The 19822-nt window shown below is 43.6% G+C and overlaps 1 protein-coding gene across 2 annotated transcripts in view; it reads left to right on the forward strand.

Moving 5' to 3' along the window:
- Positions 1 to 19822, forward strand: part of AMBRA1 (autophagy and beclin 1 regulator 1) — a 415934-nt gene that overhangs the window by 107074 nt on the left and 289038 nt on the right. For both annotated transcript variants that reach the window (XM_060261137.1, XM_060261136.1), the window contains one exon: positions 19013 to 19195. In XM_060261137.1, the coding sequence (XP_060117120.1) occupies positions 19013 to 19195 (183 nt within the window). The remainder of the gene's footprint in view (positions 1 to 19012; positions 19196 to 19822) is intronic.

The raw sequence follows: 19822 nt of genomic DNA on the forward strand, positions 1-19822 counted from the left end.
CCCTTCCTAATAATTCCCATCATGGCACTGGCTTTTTTTATTGCAATCGCACACTGTCTTGACATTTTCAGTGAGTTATCTACCATGACCCCAAGATCTCTCTCTTGGTCAGTCTCTGCCAGTTCACACCCCATCAACTTGTATTTGTAGCTGGGATTCTTGGCCCCAATGTGCATTACTTTGCACTTGGCCACATTGAACCTCATCTGTCACGTTGACGCCCACTCACCCAGCCTCAACAGATCCCTTTGGAGTTTCTCACAATCCTCTTTGGTTCTCACCACCCTGAACAATTTAGTGTCATTTCCAAACTTGGCCACTTCACTGCTTACTCCCAACTCCAAAACATTTATGAACAAGTTAAAGAGCATGGGACCCAGTACTGAGCCCTGCGGCACTCCACTGCTTACCGTCCTCCACTGCGAAGATTGCCCATTTATACTCACTCTCTGCTTCCTATTAATGAGCCAGTTTTTGATCCAGAAGAGGACCTGTCCTTTTACTCCATGACTCTTGAGCTTACTAAGGAGCCTTTGATGAGGAACTTTATCAAAAACTTTTTGGAAGTCAAGGTAAACAATATCTATCGGGTCTCCTTCGTCCACATGTTTGTTCACCCCCTCAAAGAAATGTAACAGGTTAGTGAGGCAAGATCTTCCCTTACAGAACCCATGCTGAGTCTTCCTCAATAACTTGCGTTCATCAATGTACCTACTCATTCTGTCCTTGATAATGGTTTCTACCAACTTTCCCGGTATTGAAGTCAGACTGACTGGCTTGTAATTTCCCGGATCTCCTCTGGCACCCTTTTTAAAGATGGGGGTGACATTTGCTACCTTCCAGTTTTCAGGAATGGAGGCAGATTTCAATGAAAGATTACATATTTTTGTCAGGAGATCCACAAGTTCAACTTATAGTTCTTTCAGAACTCTTGGATGTATGCCATCCGGACCTGGTGACTTATTAGTTTTTAATTCGTCTATCATTTGTTGGACCTCCTCTCTTGTCATCTCAATCTGACTCAGGTCTTTCAACACCCCTTCCAAAATAAGTGGTTCTGGAGCAGCCAAACACTTCTCATCTTCTGCAGTGAAGACGGAGGCAAAAAATGCATTCAGCTTCTCAGCCATTTCCCTATCCTCCTTTCAGTAATCCTTTGACCCCTTGGTCATCCATGGGCCCCACTGCCTCCTTGGCTGGTTTCCTGCTTCTAATATATTTGAAGAAATTTTTATTGTTGGTCTTTATGTTTTTTGCAATATGCTCCGCATAGTCCCTTTTTGCCTGCCTGATCACAGTCATCTCTGCTTGCTTTGTTGTTAGTACTGCGTTCTAAGGCCCATTTGACTTCACACTCCAGGATGTCTGGCTCATGGTCAGCGATTTCACTGTTATGGTTGTCAAGGACATTGAGATCCTTCTTGTATAATTCTTCTGCATATTCTTGCCACCTCTTCCTGATCTCTTCTGTTTCTCTTAGGTCCCTGCCGTTTTTGTCCTTTATCATGGCCATCGTTGCACGAAACGTTCCCTTGATTTCTCCCATTTTCTTGAAGAGATCTCTTGTCCTTCCCATTCTATTATTTTCCTCTGTTACTTTGCATTGTTCCTTCAAGAAGGCCTCCTTATCTCTCCTTGCTGTTCTCTGGGAATCTGCATTCTGTTGAGTGAATCTTACCTTTTCACCTTTGCCTTTCGCTTTCCTCCTTTCCTCAGCTATATGTAAAGCCTCATCAGACAGCCACTTTACTTTCTTGCATTTCTTTTTCTTTGGAATGGTACTGATTGCTGCCTTCTGTACAGTGTCACAAATCTCCGTCCATAGTTCTTCAGGCACCCTGTCTATCAACTCTAGTTCCTTAAACCTATTCTTCACCTCCATTGTATATTCATAAGGGATGTGATAAGGTCAAACCTGAATGGCCTAATGGCTTCCCCAGTTTTCTTCAGTTTAAGCCTGAATTTTGCAATGAGTAGCTCATGATCTGAGCCACAGTCAGCTCCAGGTCTTGTTTTTGCTGACTGTAAGAAGCTTCTCCATCTTTGATGTCAGAGTATATAATCAATCTGATTTCTGTGTTGCCCATCAGATGATGTCCATGTGTAGAGTCGTTTTTTAGGTTGTTGGAAAAGGGTGTTCACTATGACCAGCTTGTTCTCTTGACAAAACTCTATTAGCCTTTGCCCAACTTCATTTTGCTTTCCAAGGCCAAACTTGTCAGTTGTTCCGGTTACCTTTTGACTTCCTACTTTGACATTCCACTTCTGCCTCTTCAGCATCAGTGGTTGGGGCATAGACTTGGATTACTGTGATATTGAATGGTTTGCCTTGGATATGGACCAAGATCATTCTGTCATTTTTGACATTGTATCCCATTACTGCCTTCCTCACTCTCTTGTTAACTATAAAGGCCACACCATTTCTTCTAAGGGACTCTTGCTCACTGTAATAGATGTAGTGATCCTCTGAGTTAAATTCACCCATTCCCATCCATTTTAGTTCACTGATTCCCAAGATGTTGATGTTCAGTCTTTCTGTCTCTTGTTTAACGACATCCAGCTTACCTTGATTCATAGATCTTAAATTTCACGTTCCAGCACAGCATTGTTCTTTGCAGCATTGGACTGTTCTTTCACCATCAGACACATCCACAGCTGAGCGTCCTTTCGACTTTGGCCCAGCCGCCTCACTCTTTCTGTAGTTACTTGGACTTGCCCTCCACTCTCTCCCAGTAGCGTATTGGGCACCTTCTGATCTGAGGGGCTCATCTTCCTGCACCATATCTTTTGGCCTTTTGTTACTGTCCATGGGATTTTCTTGGCAAGGATACTGGAGTGGTTTTCCATTTCCTTCTCCAGTGGATCACATTTTGTCTGGGTTCTCAGCTGTGGCCTGTCCATCTTGGGTGGCCATGGCATAGCCCACAGCCTCTCTGAACTGCACAAGCCCTCTCGCCACGTCAAGGCAGCAATTCATGAGAGGATTTAAATATCGCCCCCCCAAATCATATGTACCTTGCAGTGCCTGGCCTTGAAATGGACAAAATGAAGTCGGTACAGACAAAATGGACATTGGCCAGAGACAAGCCTGGGAAAATATTTTGGAAGATGAACCAGAACAGCTGACTGGCTAATAGCTCTCCACTCCACCCTAAAAAGAGATGCTTAATCTGAACAGTGGGTTTCCTGAGAAAACCTTCCCTTACCTTGACTTAATCCCCATCCACACCCAGTCACACCTTCCTTCATCCATCCACCCAAATTAGTGCTATTCATACAACCTGATAGCTTCTCCCATCCTGTATTCGAGGGTCATCAGGCAACATTAACACCTTTAGTTTACATCCAGCAATCTTACCAAGTTCCATTAGCATCACTCAAACAAACCTATCACAAGTTTCCCAAGGCCTTTGTTCACCCTGGGAAATCCTGTCAAGGCATTGTTTTTTGGGCAAATACTGTCAGACTACCCCAGGGAGAATAGATGCTTTGTAAATTGTGGTGCTGGAGAAGATTCTTGAGAGTTCCTTGGACTGCAAGAAGATTAAATCAGTCAGTCCTAAGGGAAATCAACCCTAACTGTTCCCTTGAAGGTCACATACTGAAGCTGAAGCTCAAATACTTTGGCTTCTAAATGAGAAGGGAGCACTCACTGGAGAAGATCCTGATGCTGGAAAAGACAGAAGGCAAAAGACAACAAAATATGAGATGGCTGGACAGTATTACTGATGTAACTAACATGAATTTGAACAGACTTCAGAGGATGGTGGAAGACAGGGTCTGGCGTGACTTGGTCCATGGGGTCACAGAGTCGGACTCAACTGTGCGACTGAACAACAAAGTGTGTGTGCTGTCATCCTGCCTCCCTCCCTCTGAAGAAGAAGTGTGCTTGCACATAAAAGCTTATACCTGGAATAAAACATTGTTGGTCTTGAAGCTGTCATGGGCCTCTCTTTCTTCCCCCTTCCTTCCTCCCCAAAAGAGGAGAAGCCCCAGAGAAAAAAGCAGAAGCTCTGTGTGTTTGTGTCTGTGTCAGAGACAGAGACAGAGACTGATTTTTGTACCTTTCCTGCAGGAAGCAGCCATGGAGGGGTGTGTGTTTATAAGGGAGGGAGGCAAAAGTCAGGAAACAGGAAGTAGGAAGCAAAGAGCCACTGAGGGAACTGGGGGAAAAGCAAGCTACTGTGCAGCTGCAGGAACAGCCCTGGAAAAGAAAGCAGGAAAAGGGAGTTGCTTGGGGGAAGGATTTGAGCCCTGTATGGGCTGGATGTGGCCTGCATGTTTGACACCCCTGTGGACCAGCTTTTACAAATTTTCTTTGGACCTAGAAGCCAGCCCCAAAATTCAGGAGTCTAGACTTATCCATACCAATGCATTTTTAAAATCTCTGTCATATCAAGCAATAGTTCATTTCCACACATGAAGTTTCTATTCAAGGGGCAGGACATTTTTCTCCACACCAATGGTCAACCCTAAATTCAGCAGTTCATACTCTCCTCTTAAGAGGTAAGAACATTAGCTGTAAAAAGCTAGGCTTTATTCTATTGGCCCAAGGCTCTGAAATGCTTTCCTAAATAAAGTGCTGGGTTGCTTCTTTCTTCTCTTCTTTCAGATGAGGTGCAAAATGTTTGAGGCATGTGAGGATATTTTCCTGAAGAAGTACAACCCAGGAAAACACTATAGTACCCTTGCCTGTGGGAACTAGGGTCACTGGAGCTTTAGTTGCCCCCAGCAGACTTCAGGTTCCAATGACAACCTGACTCCTAGAATTATTAAGGCATTATATAGGGATCCAAAAAGAATCCTGTGAAACTCTGCAGCACAAATGCTATATTGCAGAGCTGTGGTCTGCAATGCTTCACATTGCTCTATCACCAACTTGCTAGATAGGTTCAGAACTACTGCAGCACATTGCCTGCTGAAGGTTACCATGGCCAATGGCCGTGGAAGATGCTGGGAGGGGAATGGCATACCTCCTTCTCCCAACCCAAGTCTTTTACCAGGTTGGTGAATGCAATTTCAGTTCAGAGGTCAGCCTGGAAGCCTGATTCATCCAAGAAAATCTGGGGTTAATGCCTATCTAAATATGGAACTGCACCATATCTACATATCTAAATATGGACTTGCACCAGTTAGAGAGGATATGGATATTTTTTAACAGTGAAGAGGATGCATGAGGGAGAAGTGCAGAACCGTTCACCTGCTTGCTGATTATCTTCCTACAGCTATCTCCCTCCACAATGCTTTCCAGCTCCATCAAGCTTTAGAAGACTGGCTCCCAGCATGGGCGGGGGGAGCCCTTTGTGCCTGGGTTGAAGAAGGGGAAAAGCAAGGATATTTGGTACAAATGGGCATAGCACTGCCTGTTAGCCAGTTAGCTCTCAAACATCTTCCTGTGGCCTGCCCCAGAGGTTGGCCCATCACAGAATGAGTACACAGACCTGTGGGCTTCAGACTTGTCTCTGGCTTGCAGTTTAGGATTAAGGAGAGGAGGCAGCTGAGAGGTGATATGATCATCATCTTCAAGTACTTGAAGGGCTGTCATATAGAGGATGGTGCGGAATTGTTTTCTGTGGCCCCGGAAGGTAGGACCAGAACCAATGGGTTGAAATTAAATCAAAAGAGTTTCTGGCTCAACATTAGGAAGATCTTCCTGACAGAGTGGTTCCTTAGTGGAACAGGCTTCCTTGGGAGGTGGTGGGCTCTCTGTCCTTGGAGGTTTTTAAACAAAGGCTAGATGGCCATCTGACAGCAATGCTGATCCTGTGAACTTAGAGGGAGGTATTTGTGAATTTCCTGCACTGTGCAGGGGGCTGGACTAGATGACCCTGGGGGGAGGTCCCTTCCAACTCTATGATTATATGATTCTAAGGGAACAGGTTGAAGAGCTGCTTGACATTCACCCACTCATAACTATCATAACAGGCTGCTGGCATTTAGCCATTGGTTTGGGAACATAATGCAGGCTGTGCAGGGTAGGCTCCCATTGTCATGGGCTGGACTAGGTCAGGAAGCAGAGTTTAGGTCCAGTCTGGGGGCTGTAGTCAGGAGAGACAAAACAGGAGCTGAGTTAAGAGTTCAAGAGTGTAGTCATCTAAAGCAAGAAAGAACAGGGAGCCAAGAGTCTGAGCTGAAACAAGGTCAAGAAACAGGTACTGAGGGTGGGCACAAGGTCAGCTTGAGTGTAACGAGTTACTTCCATGGAGAGCTCAACCCCAAGCAGGGCTATACGAGCTCCCGGCGGTGCTTCAGTTAGTAGCGTTAGGTGGGCGGCACAGCTTCTGTCAGTACTCAGCGTTCAGCACCCATGCAAGCATGTGTCTTGATGGTGAGTTGCTAAGTCCTTGTGAAGCCGCTCGCTCAGCTGAGCCACCCGCAGAGGTGAGTCAGATGAACTGTATGCTTGTGTCTACACCTCATTGGCTTCTGCTGGCTTGGACACCAGTGGCAAGCTGTCAACTCCCAAGGAGTCAGAGGGGCCAGCTTCCAGTTCTGGTGATGCTGGTAACTCCAGTGGTGCTGTCAACTCAGACAGGGGTTCAGCACAATCATCGCCACCCATGACACTCTGCTTGACACAAAACGGTGTCGCCTTAGGGGGCTTTGGGGAGGCATGGCACAGGACAGCTAACCTCAGGGCTGGCCACGCCCCTTGGAAGATGATAGTGGCTAGGAATAGCAGTTTCTGCTGCTTCCAGCCCTAACACCAGCCCTTTACCCTTGGGTGGGTTGGGGAAGGTGCTGACAGCAGTTGAACTATCAGTTGCATCCATTGCCCCTAGCTTATGCTGCTGCAAGATTTCAGGATCCTGTAATCAATGAAGTTGTGTCCTGATTCTTCCCAGCATGGTGTGTCTGTGTCATTTTCTCCCCCATCCCTGACTGGTCCCACTCTAGGCATAAATGGCTGGGGGAAAATGTTTGGAGAGAAGGACTGCTTGGTAGCGGTGGCAGAGTCATTTGTTAACTGAATCTTCTGGAATCATGTTCTTTATATGTACTACAGTGCTTGTTTTATATATAAAACCCATGGATTTACCGTATTTTTCGCACCATAAGGCACTCCGGAGGATAGGACGCACCTTCCTCCTGGGGGGCGATCCGCTGCCTCTTCCTCCGATCCGGCGCTTCCCCCGCGCCTGCCTGGCTCCATCTTCTTCAGGCAAGCGCCAGGATCACTCCACGTGGCCCCACCGCAAACTCAGCGCTTCGCAAGCACCGGGATCGGAGGGGGGAGGGAGCGATCCCAGCGCTTGCTTTAAACATCACAGCTGAAGCCAGGCACACGGGCAAGGAGAAAGCACGCTGCCCTCTCCACAGCCGGCGCTCGCAAAGCGCTGGGTTTGCGGAAGGGGCTGGTGCTTCCTACTTGCCTGTGTGCCTGGCTTCAGCTGTGATGTTTAAAGCAAGCGCTGGGATCGGAGGGGGGAGGGAGCGATCCCAGCGCTTGCTTTAAACATCACAGCTGAAGCCAGGCACACAGGCAAGGAGGAAGCACGCTGCCCCCTCCGCAGCCGGCGCTTGTGAAGCGCTGAGTTTGCGGTGGGGCCACGTGGAGCGATCCCAGTGCTTGCCTGAAGAAGATGGAGCCAGGCAGGCAGGCGCGGGGGAAGCGCCGGATCGGAGGAAGAGGCAGCAGATCGCGCCCCCCGAAGGTACGTACCTTCGGACCATAAGACGCACACACTTCCCCCCCCACACTTTTTTGGGGGGGCAAAGTGCGTCTTATGGTCCGAAAAATACGGTAGTTGTGGGAGGGTATTAGAGCATGCGTATAAAAGGCAGTCTTGTCCTACATGGAATGGACAGGACAGCAAGTGAAGAACTGTGAAGTTTCTGCTGTGGTCTAAATAGCTTGATTGTTTACTTTGGAAGGCAGACCTTTGCTTTACTGCTTTTTAGAAATGTTTATACTTCTTGGCCAATAATAAATTAACTTGCCTGGTGCTTTATATCAACCCCTTCTGGTCCCCCTAAGAGATAATGAGAAGGACTCAGCGCTGTTTATCTGCATGCACGTACTGCCACTGTTGTATCAGTCTCTGGGTGTTTATATTAGGCTTCCCAACCCTTCCGGGTCCTTCGGAGCAGCAAGTTGAAGAAGAGGCAGCAGCGGCGCACAGCAGCGGCGTCGGCCTGCTCCGCTCCCCTCCCCTCTGAGGTCAATCAGAGAAGGGGAGGGGGCAGGCCAGGCCAGGACTCAGGCAGCAAGAGCGAGCGGGCAGCAGCGCACAGCGGCGGCGGCCTGCTCCGCTCTCCTCCAGTCGGTTCTGAGGTGAGGAGGAGGTCTATCAGAAGTGGAGGGGGCAGGCCAGGCCAGGACTCAGGCAGCAAGAGCGAGCGGGCAGCAGTGCACAGCGGCGGCAGCCTGCTCCGCTCTCCTCCAGTCGGTTCTGAGGTGAGGAGGAGGTCTATCAGAAGTGGAGGGGGCAGGCCAGGCCAGGACTCAGGCAGCAAGAGCGAGCGGGCAGCAGTGCACAGCGGCGGCAGCCTGCTCCGCTCTCCTCCAGTCGGTTCTGAGGTGAGGAGGAGGTCTATCAGAAGGGGAGGGGGCAGGCCAGGCCAGGACTCAGGCAGCAAGAGCGAGCGGGCAGCAGTGCACAGCGGCGGCGGCCTGCTCCGCTCTCCTCCAGTCGGTCCTGAGGTGAGGAGGAGGTCTATCAGAAGGGGAGCGGGCAGGCCAGGCCAGGACTCAGGCAGCAAGAGCGAGCGGGCAGCAGCACACAGCGGCGGTGGCCTGCTCCGCTCTCCTCCAGTTGGTCCTGAGCCATGTGCTTTCTGGGGAGGGGGGGGTGGAGGAGAACGGGGTTCGCTTCATTCTTGGTCGGGGCTGGGGAAGTGGATGATCTCAGGTCCCTTGCAGCTGGGCAACGTAGCCTGGGGAAAAGTAGAGCCGTCTGCATTCATGCTCTTTGGACGTTTTTTGTTTGTTTTACTTTTAAAACTGGCTTTGCCTCCCGATCATGGGGGAGGGGGGGGAGGTAAAGGATGCTCTCAGGCTGTTGCAGCTACCCACCTTACTTGGGGGAGAGTGGCGCCGTCTGCATTCGTGCTCTGGGGAGGGGTGAGGGGGTTAACTGTCCTGGCTTCAGCTCCCGTTTGAGGTTGGGGGAGGAAGGATGCTCTCAGGCTGCTGCTGGTGGTCAGTTTACTTTGGGGAGAAGTGGAGCCATTTTCATTCATGCTCTTCAGGCAGGGGGAAAAGGAAAAGGAAAGGTCCCCTGTGCAAGCACCAGTCGTTTCTTACTCTGGGGTGATATCGCATCATGACGTTTTCACGGCAAACTTTTTACCGGGTGGTTTGCCATTGCCTTCCCCAGTCATCTACCCTTTCCCCCCAGCAGGCAGGGGAGGGGGGTTTAAAAGCCCTGGCTTCAGCTTCACCTCCCTGCTGTTTGGAGCTGGGGAGGGGGGAAGAATGTTCTCAGGCTGCTGCTGCTGCCCAGCTTACTTGGGGGAGAGTGGAGGAGCCATCTTCATCCATGCTCTCCAGGAAAGAGAGGGTGGGGGGGGGGGTTAAATGCCCTAGCTTTTATCTCTTATTTGGGAACGGGGCGGGATGGGGGGAGGATGCTCTCAGTCTGCTGCCACTAGGCGATTTGGGGAGAGTGGAGCCATCTGCATCCATGCTCTCTAGCTGGGGTGGGGTTCAAATGCCCAGGTTTCACCTCCCATTTGGAGCTGGGGAGACAAGGATGCTCTCAGGCTCCTTGCTGCCACTGTCTTTCTCGTCTCAGCTGCCTTCCTGGGACAGGCTAGACCTGTGATTGTCACTGTAGCCCCCATGAAGAGAGAGAGCATTTTGCCCAATGTGGTCATTGCCCCATCTGGACTGCCTGGGCCAGCCACCGCTGCGTATATCTTCTGTTCCAGTGCAAGGCAGGATGCTTTGGTGAAAGGCAGAAAAGAGAAATAAAATCTATCAGGGAGGGATTCAGAATTTAGGACTTTATGGTGATGCTGATGTTTGTCATTTTTTCCCCTAAGGGCACATCTACACAGTAGCATGTGCCATTGAGGCTTTTCAGTGTAACTCTACCTATAGTGTAATTCACAATAATGCACAGCATTCAGCATTTTAGGCTTTTATTTAAAAACAGATGGCTGAGAAAAGGTTAACAGTGTATGTTGAAATCTTGGTATTGTTAGTGGTGAAAATGTTGACACCATGACCTGTAGGATAGCTCTTAAACCTGAGGAGAGGGGAGATCAGAGGGATTGCCACTTATCAAGCTCAAGTACTAAGCCAAATCCTTCCTTTCCCCATGACATACACAGTGCAATTCTAAAGAGAGTTACACTTTTTTAAGTCCATTAGTGAATTTAGAAGGGCATAACTCTGCCTGGAATTGCCTTGCATATTAAGCAAAATAAGTAGTAGACTTAGAGTCATAGAATCACAGAATTGGAAGGGACTTCCAAGGTCATCTAGTCCATCCCCCTGAACAGTGCAGGAAAATCACAAGTACCCTCCCCCTTGCCCTCCTTCTCATGATTTGCCTAAGTTCACAGAATCAGCATTGCTGTCAGATGGCCATCTAGTCTTGGCCTGAAAATCTCCAAAGAAGGAGAGCCCACCACCTCCCGAGGAAGCCTGTTCCACGGAGGAACCACTCTAACGATCAGGAAGTTCTTCCTAACATTTAGTAGAAAACTCTTCTGATTTAATTTAAAGGGGCAGTTGAGAGCAGCAGTTGTGGTTGGGTCGCCAGCTTTGATACACTTGGAGATTTGGAGAGTGGACTCAGGCAGGCTGCTTTTAAAGAAAGCATCTTGCATAAAAAACACTTGCAGATGTGTTACTTAGGTCTCTGAATCCTACCCACAAATTTTCAAAAAGACAGTTGTGATCTCTTCTGCACGAAGGTGTGTTTGTGATTTTTGTGGGTTTTGGTGGAGTGTTAAGCCTCAGATTCTTCTGCCTATCTGCTGTGTATTTTGCATTGTGCAAAGGCCTGCATTTTCTGGTGATCTTTTTCTAGGGCCTAACATGTGGAAGTGACATCACTTGACCTTTGACCTGGAAGTGACATAACAGGAGATGACATCACGAAAACCCTCCTGGCTCCACCCCCGAAGTCCCCAGATATTTCTTGAGTTGGACTTGGCAACCCTAGTTTATATTGCAGATATGGAAACCCTTATGAGTTGTTTGTTTTATTTTGTTTGCAAAATGGCAGAGGGGAGAACCATGTATAAGCTTCATAAGAGGTAAAAAGGTAAAGGTAGTCCCCTGTGCAAGCACCAGTTGTTTCCAGTTTAAACAATTTTATTAATAACATATGGTAACAATGTCTGTTTATATAATTACTATCACTAACCCATATGATATTTTCTACCCCCCCCTCCCTCCATTACTAGACTCCTGCCGAAGTTATATACTTGAGTTAACTTATAAAGGCACCCTTAACCAATCAAAGTTCAATTTCTCCCTTTTCTCATACTCATTATTAAAAAATTGTCCAATGTCCTTTTAGGTTCCACTCTTTTTCTATATATCTTCTAAATTTCTTCCACTCCCTTTTAAACACTTCCAAATCATAGTCTCTTAAAATTCTTGTTAGTTTGTCCATCTCACTCCACGATAAAACTTTCACGATCCAGTCCCATTTCTCTGGTATTTTTTCTTGCTTCCATAACTGCGCATACAATGTCCTAGCAGCTGAGAGCAAGTACCAGATTAAAGTTCTATCTTCTTTTGGAAATTTTTCCATTTGTAGTCCCAACAGAAAAGTCTCTGCAACTTTCTTAAAATCATATCCCAAAATTTTAGATATTTCTTGTTGTATCATCTGCCAAAACTTTTTCGCTTTTGCACAAGTCCACCACATATGATAAAAAGAACCTTCATGTTTCTTACATTTCCAACATCTATCCGACATCTTTTTACTCATCTTTGACAATTTTTTCGGAGTCATATACCACCTATACATCATCTCTCTTTAATGCTCTGACATGTTGATAGTCTCATCGAGTTCTTCCAAAGATATTCCCATGTATCCATCTGTATTTCCTTATTTACATTAATTGCCCATTTAATCATTTGAGATTTTACTACTTCTTCTTCTGTAGACCATTTTAACAATAATTTATATATTTTTGATATTCATTTTTCATTATCTCCAAACAGAACGTTTTCCAATTCCGTTTGCTCACGTCTAATTCCAACAGATTTAATACCATTTTCCATCAAACTTTTTGTTTGTTGCATTTGAAACCAGTCATACTTGTTATTTAGCTCTTCGGCAGATTTTAATTCAACTTATCACCTTGAATCTTTAGCAGTTGATTATATGACACACCTCTCCCTTCATCAGATTCAGCTGTTATTTTTATTACTTCTGCTGGCACTATCCATAACGGCTTTCTTTCATCACCATATTTTTTATATTTTATCCATGTATTTAGTAAGTTATTTCTAATATAATGGTGAGAAAAAAGGCCATCCATCTTTTTTCCCCATGGTACATATAAGCATGCCAGCCGAATTTATTTCCATGAGCTTCTAACAATAAAAGCTTTTTATTTAACAACATCATCCAATCCTTTATCCACGTCAAACAAACTGCATCATGATACAATCTTAAGTCTGGAAGTTGAAATCCTCCCCTCTCTTTAGCATCCGTTAAAATTTTCATCTTAATCCTTGTTTTTTCCCCAGCCCATACAAATTCTGAGATCTTCCTTTGCCATTTATTAAATTGTTTACTATCTTTCACAATCGGAATAGTTTGGAACAAATACATTATTCTTGGCAAAATGTTCATCTTAATTGCAGCAATCCTACCCAACAAGGACAGATTACGTCTATTCCATTTCATCATATCTTCATCCATTTTACGCCATAACTTTTCATAGTTGTTTTTATACAAATCAATATTCTTCATAGTAATTTCTAGACCTAAATATTTAACTTTAGAAGTGACTTCGCATCCCGTCAAACTCTGCAATTCTTTCTGTTTATTTAGTTGCATATTTTTACATAAAAAATTTGACTTCTCTTTATTTATATATAATCCTGCCATTTCTCCATATTCTTTTATCTTAGCTAGCAACAAAGGTACCACTTGTATCGGATTTTCAGTTTTGAACACAATATCGTCTGCAAATGCTTTATATTTATAAGAAAATCCTCTAATGTTCAATCCCTCTATCTCTTTATCATCTTGTATTTGCATTAGCAGAATTTCAAGAGTCATTATAAACAACAGTGGTGAAAGCGGACATCCTTGTCTTGTACCTTTGCTCACCTTCATTTCATTTGTAAGGTCTGCATTTATACACAATTTTGCGTGTTGATCCATATATATTGCTTTTGTCATTCTTATAAAATATTCTCCCAGATTTATTTTTTCCATTCTCTCTCTCTCTCAGCTTGACTTCGCGAACGAAGATTTAAGAAAGGTGCAGTAGTTCACGTCTGCTGCCGGCTCGCTGGTGGCTGACAAGACCAATGTGGGACAGGCAGGTCCGGCCACAGTGGCTGCAGGGAAAAGTCTGATTTGGGGTTGGTGCTGTAGCAGTACGATTCCTCCTCAATCTCCTTTTGTCCTCAAGACCAGCTATGCGTGCGTTCTCAAAGGAAGAGACAGCCTGGTGGATGGTGTGCCTCCATGCTTTGTGATCTGAGGCTAGGTCAGACCACTGGTGATGGTTAATGCAACAGGTACCAAGGGATTTCTTCAAGGAGTCCTTGTACCTCTTCTTTGGTGCCCCTCCCATTACTGCAAACATAAAGTCCCAGTTCAGATTATCAAAGGCTTTTTCTGGATCTACAAAAAATAATGCCAGCTCTTTTTCTGGATGCTTCTCATAATATTCTACAATATTTACAACAGTTCTTACATTGTCTCTTATTTGCCTTTTAGGGAGAAATCCCGCTTGGTCTTCCTTTATAAAATTGATCAAACGTTGCTTAAGTCGTTCTGCCAAGATTCTTGTATATATCTTATAGTCATTGTTTAATAATGAAATTGGTCTATAGTTCTTTACATTTGTGACATCTCTATCTTCCTTGGGAATCAACGAGATTACAGCTTCGTTCCAAGTATTTGAAATTCCCCCTTTTATTCTTATTGTATTTATCAATTTTTGCAATTTTGGTACTATCTCATCTTTCAGAATTTTATAAAATTTAGTTGTATATCCATCCGGCCCGGGAGCCTCACCTACCTTCATTACATTTATTGCTGCTTCAGTTTCAATTTCTTCTATTGGATCATTCAAAATCTTTTTCATATACTCAGTTAGGGGTGCTATTTTAATATTTCGTAAATACTCTTCCATTTTTTCTTTTTTAATTTTCACACTTTTGAATAAGTTTGCATAATATTTAAAAAATTCTCTTTTAATTCCTTTTTGGTCTACTATCTCTTTTCTGCTAGCCACAATTTTATTAATAATTTTATTTTCTTTCTTTTTTTTCAGTTGCCAAGCTAGATACTTCCCAGGTTTATTCGCACCTTCAAACGATTTTTGTTGCAAACTTTTAAAATTCCATTCTAATTCCTTATTCAACAAATGTCCTACTTGGGCTTGTAATATAGTAATTTCCCTTATTAATTTCTTTTTCCCTGGTCTTTTTCTTAGTTCCCCTTCTTTTTTCTTTATTTCATTTTGTATATCCAACATCCGCTTTTCTTTAGCCCTCTTTATTATTCAATGTAATCAATAGTCCTCTCATTACTGCTTTGTAAGTATCCCAAACCGTCTGGAATTCTATATCCTGTGTCATTTATTTGAAAAAACGCTATAGTTTCTTTTTCTAGAAAAGTCACAATATCTTTATCTTGTAGCAAATACTCATTTATTTTCCATCTTCTTGTTTTCTTTTGCAATTTTGTAGCCCAAAATATTGGATTATGATCTGCACATACCTTTGGTAGAATCTCCACTTTTCTAGTTATGAGGCCTAAACTTTTAGAGCCCCATAACATATCTATTCTGGAAAAAGTATTATGTCTTGCTGAAAAGAAAGTATAGTCTCTTACTTCAGGATTAAATTTTTTCCAAATATCCTCCAAGCTTTCTTGTTTAACCAACTCAAAAAATGATTTTGGCACTCTCCCTTCTTTATTATTGCTCTTTTGGCCAGACCTATCTATATTGTTTTGTATTGTTCCATTAAAGTCGCCCATCATCAAGATTTGGTCGTAGGACACATCATCCAACTATCGATTAATGTCTTTTAAAAAAGAATCTTTTGCACCATTTGGTGCATATAGTCCTAATAACAACGTTTTCTTTGCATCCATCATCACTTCCACTGCTATATATCTTCCATCTTTATCTTTAAATATCAATTTTGGGTCTAATTGTTCTTTAATGTAAAAGACCACACCCCTTTTTTTTTGATCCGCCAATGAAAAAAATTCCAACCCCAATTGTTTGTTCCACAAAAATTTGTAATCCTTTTGTTGTATATGAACTTCCTGTAAACAAATTACATTACATTTTTGCTTTTTAATCCAATGAAATGTTGCTTTTCGTTTTTGTGGTGAATTTAGTCCATTTATATTCCAAGATAATAACTTGTAATCCATTATGATGCAAAGTCTTTATTCTCTTCAAAAAAACTACACATCTCTTGCTCATTCTTTATTGTAATCCTTGTTCCACGTTGCTCAAAGCCCAAACCTTCGTGTAGTATCCATCTATATCTTGTTCCCTCTGCACGTAACTTCTCTGTTAATCTCTTGTATTTCTTCCTGTCATTTATCACTTGTCTTGGCAGCTCTTTCATTATTTTGATTCTGCTCCCTTCCACTACCAGAGCCTTTTGAAAACTTTTATTTAGAATTTTCCCTGCCATATCTTTTGTCCTTAGTTTTATAACTATATCTCTTGGTAAGCCTTTATCTTTTGCATATGATGAATTAACTCTATAGATGCTGTCCAACATATTTCTGGACTTTTCGGGATCTTCCTCTAAATAGGCAGCAATTATTTTCACCATATAATCCATTAAATCAGTTCCCTCCCCTTCAGGTATTCCTCTCAGATGCACTTGAGTTTCCATTAATCTGCAGTCATGAACTGTTACCTTCTCTTGAAGTTTTAATAAGGTGGAAGCATGCACATCAACTTCTCTTCAACATCTTTGACTCTGTTTGTGACCATACTCAGCTCATTTTTAAAATCTTCAACTTCTTTTTTAAGGTCTCCAATGTCTTTCTTAAGCTCTTTTTTGCAAGCTGTTAACATCTTCTCCACACCCTTCATGATCCTGGCCTCCATGGTATCAAACTGACTTTGCATTTTGTCCAAAGAATGAGATCTTGCACGAGTTAGTCTTTCTTCTGACATAAAAAAACTCTTCAAAAAATCCAAAGACTCCAATTCTAAATCCAGCACCAAGTCCAGTAGCTTAGAACTTGCTGTTTAAAATAAGACTAATTTCGTCCTTCTCCTACCTTCCTGGGCTGAGATATTGATTTTTAACAGTTTTTGGCAATTTTCCCTCTTCAAAATGGCGATCGCAATTTCTCTATGGTTAAAAATCCCTAGCAAAGACCTCCTTCTTGCTCCTCTCACCTTCAGCTTTTACTTCCTAGTTCACTGAGCCCAGATCACGTTCTCCAAATATCGCGGTCTTTAGAGTACTTGTTATTTTGATAGCAAATGCACCTTCAGCTTTTACTTCCTGGTTCACTGAGCTCAGTTCTCGTTCTCCAAATATCACGGTCTTTAGATGCTTGTTATGTTAATTTCAAGTGCAGAGCCATAACACCGAAGCATACGTCAGCAACCTCAGGAATTCAAAACAATTCTTTTCATTCCCAGATTCTATCAAAGTCTTTAATTTAACAGAGTCCAAGTTTCAAGTTTCCTTTTCCTCCCCTCTTTTTTTTTATTATTCAAATTTTCCCACCTTCCAATGTTTTTAAGATTAGCTTAGAAAAGAGATTACAATCAAAGAGATTACAATCAAAGTACCTTAACGGCTATGCCTCTTAAACTTCGGTCTTGTCGCTTCTCAGAAGTTTATCAGTCCCAAAAGAGAGTGAGATCCAAACAGGCTTATGCCAATTAAATGGCTCTTAATCCTTTGTAGATGCTGAACAACGCCACTTTTCTACGCCGGACCTCAAAGCTTCAGAAAAACCCCCTCCGAGATCAATCAACAGCTGAGGTCACACGGCTCAAAGTATTTTGTGCGTTATCCTGGGCAAATCTCTGAGGAATGCAGGCAGGAAGTCCATAAAGGCTTCTTACTACCCTGAACAAAGAATTAAGTTTTCCCCTTATCCAGCTCTGTTGGATTCTCACACCGGAAGTTGTTTCCAACTATGGGGTGACGTTGCTTTCACAACTTTTTCATGGCAGACTTTTTATGAGGTGGTTTGCCATTGGCTTCCCCAGTCATCTACACTTTCCCCCCAGCAAGCTGGGTATACATTTTACTGACCTTGGAAGGATGGAAGGCTGAGTCAACCTTGTGCTGGCTATCTGAACCCAGCTTCCACTGGGATCGAACTCAGGTTGTGAGCAGAGAGCTCTGACTGTAGTACTGAAGCTTTACCACTCTGCCATGGGGCTCCTATCTTAAGAGGAGGATGGTATAAAAGCATAGTACATGTTATCCTATATAAATAATTTACTATTCTTGATGGATAATCTGTTTCAGATTGTGAAGATACCTTCTGTGTAATGCTGGCAGACACAGAGGGCCTGCTCAAATGGATGCACAAAGGACTAGGTTAATTGAAATTTAGATAACATGGAAGAGCCAATGGGGGGCAGTTATGATTGGTCAGCCAGTCTGTGGTGTACAAATCTGGTTCTGTTCTCCCAAAGCTGATCTTGTGGGGGGAAAGCTTTACATGGGCTGCAACTACGATGACTGTGCTTCCACAGCAAGTTTTCTGTAGAATTTATGTATGCCTATTTGCTCCTTTAGGGAATTATTACTAGTGATGTTCTGTACCTTGATCACACAGTATGCTAGCAGTTAAAAACATCAACTTTATACCTGCAAAATAAGTGTGTTTGAACTGGAGTTGGAGGCAACAAATATGAATTCCCAGGGGGAATTTATTGAAAATTGCTGGCAGAAAAATGCAGTTAATCTATGTTCTGAAGAGCTGCATACATCTTTTTTTTCTTATTTAATTTATGGGGTGGAGAGGATAGTAATGATAAAGGATTTACCTTTCTACTGTACAAGGGCCAGAAAGAAATCCAGGTGGCTGAATGAATGGTTTAGTGAGCTGGGAAGAAGCTGAAAGAGAAAATATGCATCAAGGGTTTGGAGACATTATTGCAATTGTGCCAGCTACAAATGAACAGCTGGTTGACTAACAGGGCAGCCAAAGGAGGAGAGTTACTGTACTGGAGTGGCTGAGAGTGAGCCAGGAAGTTGTCTCTTCAAATGTTCTTTCTGCCCTGAACTCACTGGATGGCCTTGGATGACCTACTATCACTCATCTTCTGCCTCTTTCCTGTCTATGATGGTAAAAATTTACTGAGAATATATGGTAAACACTTTTAAAAAGTAAAAAGTAGCATTTCTTAAAAAAGAATTCAATTAGTTAAAAGCCTTGACTAGATCCAATGTGAAGTGAACAGAGCTGAATGAGAAGAATGGGACTTTCCTCTCTCCTGTTGCAGCCCACCGTGGCCCTCAGTGCTGTCCCAGAGCTTGGGAACACTGCTACATGTGTATGTGGGGGTCAGCAGTATGATAGAGAATTTGGCAAAAATGCCTCTCCTCTCCCAGCAGGTGAAAGTGACCTGCATCAGGCAAGCAAGATTTGAAAATGATGTACTCAGGTCACAGCAGTTCTGATTCTAATAATTGCATGTATGGAATGGTACTAAGAAAAATTAGTACCCAAACTAATAACACTTAAGTGCATGTTTGTAGATTGTGACAAAGCAGTTGTTAAAACTTCAAATGGAAAGTAGGAAAAGTCTCTCTTGAACAGTAAAACTGCAAACCTAAACTGAGACAGACCTATTGTATGCGGAAAGGTTTGCTTGCAAGCTAATGGCAGCCTCCCTTGTTCCTCAGGTTATCTCCTGCTGCTTATTATGCCCAGAGAATGATCCAGTATCTTTCACGCAGAGATAGTATTCGCCAGCGCTCCATGAGGTATCAGCAGAATCGACTCCGTTCCTCCTCATCTTCAGCTTCCGCTTCTGAGGCTTCAGGTCCATCTGTAGAAGGAAATGATCTAGAATTTGAAGACTTTGAGTAAGTAGCTATCATCTTCTACCAAGTTGTTTGGCCAGTGAGTCATTCCTCACTTCTGTTTGCAGAAATGCTCTGGGCTTTCTGTGAGAGATTATGCTTAAGCTTAGGTCCACCAATTATTTCTGTCTGTTGAGTGACTGAATTTCCTCCCCTCTCCTCCCTGCTGCAGTCCAGAATGCTGCTTCTGGGGGACTGGGCATACCCTGAAACAGCTTAAAGGGAGGAGGAGTCTGCAGCAGCTCCCCCTCTCCCATTCTATTCACTCATTCTGAGACTTAATTTGTAAAAATATGGAATTTAAAATGTTAGTCAGTGAATGGATGACACGGTGTATTAGCTGCTGCTATCTTTGGTGACTTCTCAAGCTGTTTGCATTTGGATAACAATTTAGGTAATCAGAACAGCTGGTTTAAACTCAGCCTCTGGTCAGTTAGTATTGCTCAAGAGGAAGAGAGTGATCATCATGTGCCACTATTCTTGTATATATTAGAATCCCTTTATAGCCAGAGCTTGTGTCAGTGCTCCTGTCAAAGATCTGATAACCCTGTTAGTATTTTAATCATACTTTCCAGAACACAGTTGAAGTGCAGAGGTCTTTTGAGAACTGTTAATATTCACTGCCACAAC

Source organism: Heteronotia binoei, chromosome 21 (assembly GCF_032191835.1).
Source record: "Heteronotia binoei isolate CCM8104 ecotype False Entrance Well chromosome 21, APGP_CSIRO_Hbin_v1, whole genome shotgun sequence".
In the NCBI taxonomy this organism is placed as follows: domain Eukaryota; kingdom Metazoa; phylum Chordata; class Lepidosauria; order Squamata; family Gekkonidae; genus Heteronotia; species Heteronotia binoei.